The 10,022-nt window shown below is 35.8% G+C and overlaps 1 protein-coding gene across 1 annotated transcript; it reads right to left on the reverse strand.

Annotated features, from left to right (window-relative positions):
• Positions 1-1,824: 1,824 nt before the first annotated feature.
• On the reverse strand, positions 1,825-4,974 carry LOC138311963 (uncharacterized). Its single transcript, XM_069253081.1, has one exon. The coding sequence runs from the start codon at positions 4,972-4,974 to the stop codon at positions 1,825-1,827; it is 3,150 nt and encodes a 1,049-aa protein (XP_069109182.1).
• Positions 4,975-10,022: the final 5,048 nt, after the last annotated feature.

Genomic DNA, 10,022 nt, shown 5'->3' on the forward strand with positions numbered 1-10,022 from the left:
TTCTTATAACTTTGGCACAATTAATCATGTAATCTATTCCTTCATAGTCCTATGGTATTGCAAATCTGCTCACAGTAAACTCTCCTTCTCTTCACATCCTACAACAAGTTCCATGGTTATGGTCTCGAGTATACCAGTATGATCATCATCGCAGTCTGTGTTGTTTAATAAGCCAGGGTATATTCCATAACTCTACATTTGCAAGTCTGTGTCAACAAGCCGTGATACCATCATATTTCACAATGATATCCGCAATTTGAATGATGCGAGATCCACATTGTACATTCGATGTATGTGTATTTTATGTAGAGACCTTGCACTTGTTGAACAAGATTTTCACGTGCGCCATTGTCAAGGTTATAATAATTGGAATGGTAACAACAATGACATAGGAGTTGATGCGGAGTCCTGTCCATTTCCACATTTACATGTATTTATCAACTGTTAATGATTTGTCATATAAAATCAAGGATATGCAAATTTGATAATGAGTCCGAACCCTGAACAGAGTGCAACTTAGGTGGATATGTTGAGCTTTGTAACTGGAGCGTAGGTCAGACAACAAGTTTCATCAACATTGGTTCTTATCTTGTGCTTATGGATACAGATTTGGACACGCTGATGGGTCTAAGTTGAAACTGGGATGCGTTCATAAGTTTTTTCCTGTTGTGCAAACAAGTATCTTTTTGTTTTCACAACATGCGTGATCCATCCAAACCTGTTGGATTCCTCTATGAATATAGATAGTTATTGTATTGTGTTCTCCTCATTAGAAACCCAATGTTTTCATCTGAAAAATGAATCCATACAATGGCAGGAACTGTTCACGTGTCACATCTTTAAATTCAATGTAACTTTACGATAGCCTGAAGCTGCCTTCTTGAGTGTCAATCCATCAGTAACTTCAACAATCACAATCACATCATATGTCATTTCTCTTCTGCAAGTTTGAGTACCACTTGGTAAGAGTTCCAGTTTTGCCATATGAGTTTTCTAGCCTATATCGTTTCTTTCTGCAACTAAGTGATTTTTTGATTGCTTCTTTAAGAACTATTTGCTGGGGCAAATGACATCTGTATAGAGCTAGCACATTCATCATTTTGTTGTGTCCAAATCTTGTATCAATTGGGTGTTGAAATTATCAACTCGCTTATTTTCTGTGAATAAGATGCAAGACGTTCTTTGGATAAGCAGTGATGTTGGGTGTTTACAATATGAGATTTTAATCAGATCTTTGTCCTCTGTAAGAGTTCATTTAAATCTCAGCCTATTAAGCATCTGATGCAAAGTGTTAAATCATCTTTCTGCCTCATAATTTCTTTCAATTGTACAAAAAAGCTGAAAATGTTCTTTCCATAAGTTCTTTGCCTAAACCAATCTTTAGGTCATTGAATATCCATGAGTCTGCAACAGGTGATAGTTGAAACAAGTCTCCAACTGCTATGATTTACTTTATACCTCCAAAGTCTCGTTTCTTGTGCCTGCTACAGTTCTGTGAGTCGTTCATTGCATGAAGAGCAAACAGTTTATTATCCAACCAGTGAAATCTCATCAATAATGATAACAGATGAGATTCATGTTGTAGGTGGGCAATCATACTCTTGATGGTATTCAGCCTCATCACTGATTGTCCATGGTGTTGCTGAGTCCTGAAACATTTTGCTTACGAACTGCTGATGCCAATGGTGTTGAAACACATTGATGTTTTGTATTGCCTGCTTTTTCCGGTAAAAGCAGTTAACAATCAATCTTTATGCTATCGGGGTCATCACCTTCTTGTTGAGTTAAGTTGTCTTTGCAATGCGTGAACAGTGCTCCGTATAACTACATGATTGTTACCAACACCAGCCCGCCAGATATCGAAATGCATAGATAGTTCATTTTTGTAGATATCCATTTCACAACATGATTGAAAACTTCTCTTTGCTTTCTGTTCAAAGACGCAGCAATATCAGCATATTCATCATCTGGCAAAAGTACTGATCTTGTTTCAACTGTCACTGTAGTTTCTGGTAGGTTCAGGTCCTGACCAATATCTACTGTTCTATGTGATGGTTCTGGTGGTACATAGTGAATAAACTCTTCTGAGTGATCAACTGATTGTTCTGCGTCTTCTGCTTGTACTTGTTCAGTGTTGGGTGCAACAGTATCAAACTCGGAGACTAAATCTTCCTCTGCCTGGTGTCTAGCAATGTCTAGTTCATCAATATGATGTTCATACTTGTCAATAATGGGCAAGATATGTTGTTGTCTACTATTGAAGTGTTCTTCGTGTGATTCATGACCATTTAGTAAATCTTGTTCCTCATTTCTCCATGGCATGAACAGAAATAGTTTTTCTCTGTAATAGTTTTCTGCATTTGTAGTTTTACTGTACCTGACATATCGAATGACTCTCGGATTCTTGCGTTTTCTGATTGTGATACCACCTCTTAATTTCATAATTGTGATTCCGTCATTGAATTCTGTATCACTGTCAGACTCTGAATCATTGTCTATAGCTGCATGGTCACCTGTATCATCATCATTATGATCAATATCAGAACTTTGTTTTGGATTTTTATACTTCACTTCCAACTCAGAAACATAATCAGCAAGGCAATAGCTCTCTAGTTTCTTTGGTCTCTTTGCATATCGCTTGATGATGTTGTCAGATTCAATATCTGTAGAGTTTTTTGGAAGCTCTTTCAGTTGTTCTTGGCTTTTCAGGAGAAATACTCTGTCTTTGGGTGGAGATGTGTTGATGAAAACAACTTCACGAGAAGCTCGAGTCAATGGCATTTGTAGTACAAGATACGATGCTTCTTGGGCACTGATCTCCACAAAATTGAGGAATTTGTTTCCAATATGTCTGACCTGGCGTTTAAGATCCATGTTTCCTTCTGCAGCTTCCTTTGATGCTTGCTCTAACATTGTGCTCATACCTCTTTGTGATTTGCTTATGTATGATACAATGTACATTGCACAGGCATATGGGTCTAAAACAAACTGTAAGTCCAGATTTGCTTTCCATGCTTGAAGAACAATAGTATTGTAGTAATTCACTCGCATTTCTTTTGGTTTCCTTTTCAAAAAAATCTTTGGTCCTTTCAATGAGCTTCTTATACACTTAATGTACTCTGCCTCCTCAATCTGTACAACTTCTCTCAGAAACTGATCATAGGACATGTCACATCCATCTTTGAATTCATTCATCCTAGCATGAATTTCAGAGTATTTCTGTCTGTATTCATCAACATCTGTTTCAAGTGGTTCCAATAACATAGTTTTTGGTAGTGGTGGGAGTGGAAATCCAAATCTACATACAGATCTGCCACCTTTCTTGCAGGTTTTAGAATGTTTGTGTACTTGCATTTGAATTATCTCCTGTACATTATCATCTACATCAAGCGAACATGTCACATGATTGTCAACATATTGAATAATGTCTTGTTCTGAGTCAATGTTGTATTTTGGAGCGTCATCAGTCCAGATCATCATGTGAACATGTGGGGAACCTCTGTTCTGAAATTCTATACGTTGAAATGTGTCTGTTACTCTTCCGATTGGGGCATGCTCACTTTTCAAAATAGTATTCATAAAAACTTGAACCCTGTGGTCAAAATATCGGCTACAAGTCACTGGATCTTTTTGTACAAGCTTTACTTTATCAGACCATGTCATATTTCGTATTTGTTCATCAGAACATGGTGTACCAGATAACACTGCAAGGGTTTTAAGTAACTCAGTCCATCGTGTATCAGCAGAAGACAATGACATAAACCATGTTGGTAACCCAATCTGTCTTATCATTGCAAAAACATCTTTTTTTCTTGAAGAAAGGTAGGCAGGAGAATTCCTCAGTGTTCTGAAGATGTAGTATCCTTCATTTAAGCTAACAATCTTGTCTGCTACTTCAGGGTTTTGTGCTTCTGAAGCTGTTATTTTCTTTCCATCATTCTTTTTCCTGCGAAGTGCCAAATTTACTTTGTCAGCAACCTGTTTTCTTTGTATTTTGTTTAATTTGAAAAATATATTTGGTACAGAAGAGGCTGCTCTTCGATCAACACTTCTGAGTTCCCATTTTGATAAATCACTGTATGAAACAGGTGTTTGTCTCTCACTATTTTCCATTCGTTTTTGTGCACAATATATTGATGGAAAAGACAGAACTTCAGCATTGTCATCATGATATAGACTTATAGGTCGCTGACCTTCACCTGGTGCAAAAATTAGTTCTTTGTTTGTATCAAGGTTTGCTTCATCAATAAGAGTATCAGAATTGCCTTGAACACATTCATCTTCAGAAATCTCAATGAATTCATCCTCTTTTTTGGTTTTGGTTTCGTCGTCAGAACTTTGGAAGTGGCTGATTTTGAACTGATCAGTAGGTGCCCTTCCTAACGTATTTGGACAAGAAAGGTTGCTTTCTGCCTCTGTTGCATTACCTTGTACTCTTGTGAATTCTTTAACAATTTCTTCAGCACTATTGGTTGTTTTCTGCACCCACTCATGATCAATTGTAAGTCCAGAATTCTTGTACAAGTCACTATTGTTCATCAGCCAGTGAAGGGCAGAAAGTACTACATTAGGTCGAACATTCTCTGATAACACACATGACTTATATGCCAGTCTTTTTTTCAGTTTAACAGCAACTGTGAAATGCTCATCTAGTTGTCTTGGTAATGCATTTATTGTAGGCTGAATGTCGATTGGAACATTAACTACATTTCCTTTAACAGAGTATTGTCCACCTCGTGGTAATTCACGTATTTGCATAAAAGGTATCCTTAGTGCTAAAAGCCGTTCTTCAAGAGGATGCAAGTCCAATTCTGGAGGTTTATCAGGCCACTTCATTCCATTCTTTACTGAGAGTTTAGGAACTTTGCATTTCTTCAATGAAGCCAAGCATGTATGGCATATCCATTCCTTCCCATCAACTGATTTGAATCCTGTATAGAAATCTTTGTATTGTGGAAAAGTGGAATGGGGCATATTTCTCTAACACTTTTCAGTAAACCATGTCTGTTGAGTACAACATGTACATACATACTCAGGTCCTCTCTCTGTTTTTCTTTGAAGACAGTAATGCATTCTTGAATGTTGTCCCCAAATCGCCTCTTCTTGCATTGTTTACTCTCTTTTTGTAAATACTATCATCACTCTTTGATAACAAATGTATTCCTTTGAATGTTACAAATGTACCTTTGCTATTTTTTTCTCCAATTATACTTTGTTAAAGCTTCATCCAGTGTAAAAAACTGAAATTTTCTAAATTTTTTCAGTGCAGAGCCAAGTGTATCCCTCTGAGAGATTCTTGAAATTTTTTTTCGAGTTCATCATTGTACTCGATACTCCTTGGTATTTCTCTGAATTGCTTTAGATCATGTTCAATTACTTCTACGTTGCAAAATTCATATATTTCATTGCCTTTTGTCAGGACTTGATCTACAGTCATCACATGCTGTCCAAGTAGTAGTTCTTTTGCATTACAACTGTACTTGTAGAGCAGATAAACTATTCATAAAACATTGTTTACCAGCATTTTTTGTCCAGAAATATGGGGTTACTTTGGTCAAAATGCCTTGTACTGGTTTAATTTGGTTTCTTCTTTTAACATTTTCTACTTTTCGAGCTTTAGCACATACTCTGTTGTTTCCAGCAAATGTTCTCAGGACATTTTTTTCCATAACATCTACAATAACGTCATAATGAGCTTGAAAATTGTGATCAAGTCTTTACCTTCTGAATGAATTCTTCCAATGATCGCACTTGTTTGGCAGAAAATTTCAGCCAGGTAGACCATGGAATCTTCATAAATATAGATGTCAGTCTTCAGAAAGTCTGCAGCAGCTAGTATTTCAACTCGGTTGACCATAGTGCCATTATGCAGCTATACGTTTGTTAGAAACATAATTTTACAGATCGTTCTCCAGATCTTAAGTGACTTCTGAAAAGGGTATCATTAAATGCATATGATTTACAATATTTGTACGAAAGAACATGTGATTTTTTCTTCTGATGATCGCATACACTGTAAGACAATGCTCTAAAAAAACAATTTCCATCATCTCATATTGGTTTTTACAGTCGTTTGGTTTAGCTTATAGCATTTTACCTGAAGAGCACTTTCATAACGTTCTGAAAACGCATTCACAATATCCAAACTGTTTTGCTTTTTTTCTGTTTAGTTTCCAAACATAATGGCGTAAAGGAATAGATTACTGGCTCGGTCTCTTGCAAAAAATAAACATCCGTTACATCATCAACAATACTATCTGAACATGTTTCAGTACTTGCAGAATCTATTGTTTATTTTGCATTCCCTTTCTATTTCAGATATTCTTCGATAAATTTATCTTTCTGGTCCTTTGATATGGTCAGTTTACTAGTCTGGGAATCAGACTCTTCTTTAATTTCTGATAATTTTTTAGTTTTGTTTTGTTATTTGATTCAATTTATTTGATTCAATTTCGTATCTTGTTTCATTTTTTTGTTTCGTTCAAATTTCTTGCAACTTTTGTTTCAATTTTTTCTCACCACTGCATCACAAGGTAGTGGTGATGACACACGTGTTGTGCAAACATATGGTACTGAGCCAGTGGTGTTCGTCTGCCATGCACCATCACTTACCTTTGGTAGCTTCTGGTGGTACACTCGGCGGTGTACAGACGCACGGTAGCGAATCAGACCTACGTGCGACATCCCTCCATGGGATAGACTTTCCCTGAGGAGTTACCAACCTCAGAGCATATGGAGATTTTCCCTCAGTGAGCATCACTGGGGATGGTTCTCCCAGACCGTTGGATGCCAAAGCATCAGCTGACTCTGTAGAAACTGCTCTCGCTTCTCATCTTCTGCTTTTGGACTGCTCTCTGTGGTGTTCATAGACTCGGCAGAACTTCTCTCTCCTCTCTCTCATCTTCTGCAAACTCCGCTCTCTGTCGGACAATATGACTCGGCAGACACAGGATCTTCTTCTTCTTCAATTAACATTCCAACTCTCTGTCGGATACCTGACTCGTGCAATCAGTATCTCCTCTCTGAATCATTTACAAATGCTTTCGGGATCCGCTCTCTGTCGGACATACGTCGTCTACGTCCCATCATCTGAATGTTGATAACAAACATTCAAATACAATATCATATATGTCATGCATTCTTAATACTTTACAATAATGTACTTTTTATTATATCGTACATTGCCAGTAAATCTACTGCAAATTTGGTTCCATTAGTAGTAGAGAAATTTAATTTGCACATGTTATGAAATCCAATTTGTGTTACAATTTTCAAACCAATTTAAGTATTCTGTACAACGGAAAAAGTATATCATTAGCATGCATATCTTTATAATATTTACGTACAAAAGCACAGGCAGACTCCTATTGTCTCCAACCAATTGTAATGAAAGGATTGACTCAAATATACCGCTGAATATGTATAAACCAGATTGCTGCAAAAAGATTGAATAAAATTTAAGCATTAAATTCTTCGTCAGTTGGCATTCATAGCCTACTGAACACAAACTGGACGGGCAAATACATGAAGCATGCATATGGTTGCGCAAGGGCATGAAATCGTTAACTTTTTATATGTTTCATTCTACTTACATGCATGTATACTCAACATAAAATCGAAGTAATGCAAATACAAAATTTTGCAAGTAACAGAAAATAGAATATATTAACCATTTACCATTATACTTGCAATATCAATTATTTCTTCAATGATTACAGAAAATTATTTCTATGTTTTATGTTTGACTTTCTTCTTAATTTGATTCCGACATAAATAAAAGATTTTATTATCTAATAATCTTGTATATTTATAAAAAATGAGTTTCTGTCCTATTTCTTGACTTTGTGTTGCACATAACTTATTTAGGTAAAACCATGCATACATGTTCGATTTTTCATAAGTATTGTTTCTATTTTTATTAGTCTCATATCTGTTTTCAACAATCATTTAAAACCATTTTTTTAATACACACAGAATCACCTCAAATATTTGAAGTACTCTCAGATATATAATAATGCCTTAGATAGTTAAAGGGTCGTTCCTCCCATCACACTGCTTTACAGGTAATCACCTCGGTGGGATAATTGCAATGGAAAGTTACTTCAATGAGGAAGTTTATGAACCTGGCATTTCAAGAGGTTTTCACTAGATGCTAGTCCATACACTATCAGTATGGATACATGTGGCTTAATACAACACTACGCGTTGCATATGCACAAAGCATCAGCTAATCTGCAGTTACCAATATCCAACATCTCGACGGTGCTTACGGGACATTCGTATTGTCTGTTCATGGATACCTGCAGTACGTACCGTCTTGTCATAACGATTAAATGTTGATAACAAAATCAGCAAAGTTTGAATAATCATATATGTCGGAATCAAGCATGTCTTACAAATGATACTTTAACTCAAAATGTCAATTTTTTTGATTAGGGTATACTGCACATCGTGAATAGGGTAACTCACCAATAATTTTTGAATAGTAGAAACTTATTCAATTTAATAGTTGTCTTTAGGATTAATTTACCAACTACATGTACATTTAATACATAAAAATTTTAATATTGATATTTGAAAATGTTTAAGTAAGATGTATTTCAGCTTCGCATAATTTATAACTTTAGTACAAAAGTCACAGGCAGACTCCTATTGTTTCCAACCACTTGTAATGAAATTTAATGACTCAAAATTACCAGACTGAATTATTTAAACCAGATTGCTGCAAAAAGATTGAATAAAATGTAATAGGGTCAATGACATGTCTTTTTTTTGGCATTTCATAAATCCAGAAAAGAATCATGCTATAACATGTATATTCAACATACTTATCAAGTACAATGTAACAACATACAATGTACATATGACTTGTGCTTCAAATTTTGCTAAAATTGTTATAATTGGGGAACACATCTACGTTTTATGCAGAGAAAAACATATGTACATGTAGAATAATTTTCGTGGATTATTATTGTACAGTCGCCATGCTGGAAATTGGTAATTAAGTGAACATCCGGACAGTACGATGGGACTAACTCGTATTCTTGTACCGTCGCCATGTTGGAATGCAACATGATTTTACCTGTGATAAATACCTTAACATTTTGAATGCGGCAGTAGTATCTCCAGTGTACCACGGAACGCAATATCTTCATACATTCCTGCTGAACATGACGTAAGCGTGCGCAGTAATATCATCTTAATTTTGACGTCATTCCATCACCAATAGAAACATAATAGTCCCCCCACAAACGTTATCAGGTATCACGTGTACGTGAAAAAGTCCCCATTAAAGTTTACATAATTATGGAAATATTAAGACATGCAGCTTGTATTTCAAAGTCACAATTGTTTGAAAGTCAAGGAATTGAGTACTAGTTGAATTAAAAACCTTTTTGTTCATCTGAAGTAAACGTTCCATTTGATGAAAAGTATTCTTATTTAAAATATTATGAACAATAATGCAAAAGGCATCTAGTGCATATTGTCCAGATTAAATAGGAAACCTTGCTGGGATTTTACCAAAGAGTTAGACCGGGATCCTGTCAGGAAATCAAATGGGTTCCCATGGCCCATGCCGGGATTCATTCAATTTCTCTAGGACTCAGTGGTAGTCAAGATTTTATATCTTTCAACATTCAGAGCAGCATAATTTTGGAATATTTGGGTGTAATTTAAAACTATTCCAATGTGTAGCTGAATAGTGCATGTATTGGACAGGGTTCACTGATCATCTGTTTATATTATATCAGGAGGCTCAATGAATATAGATCACCCATGGACTGGTGTGAAGGGGAACACCGACATGTGCCATGTAGTGACCATTAGTTTTTTTTGTTCATGCAAGTTTATAATTATCTGATATATATATACATGTATAACAATTTGATGCAACTTGGCATTTGATGACTGGATGTCAGTGGATTGACCAACAAAGGCAACATCAGTATCATAATAATAATTAAATAAAATCCATCCACACCCTTTAGTAGACCTTCATCCCAGCATCAAAGGCAAAATAT

Source organism: Argopecten irradians, unplaced genomic scaffold, assembly GCF_041381155.1.
Source record: "Argopecten irradians isolate NY unplaced genomic scaffold, Ai_NY scaffold_0165, whole genome shotgun sequence".
Classification (NCBI taxonomy): domain Eukaryota; kingdom Metazoa; phylum Mollusca; class Bivalvia; order Pectinida; family Pectinidae; genus Argopecten; species Argopecten irradians.

Excerpts from the sequence above, each read along its gene's own strand:
- LOC138311963 (XM_069253081.1), bottom strand. The coding sequence starts at position 4,974 with ATGCCCCATTCCACTTTTCCACAATACAAAGATTTCTATACAGGATTC.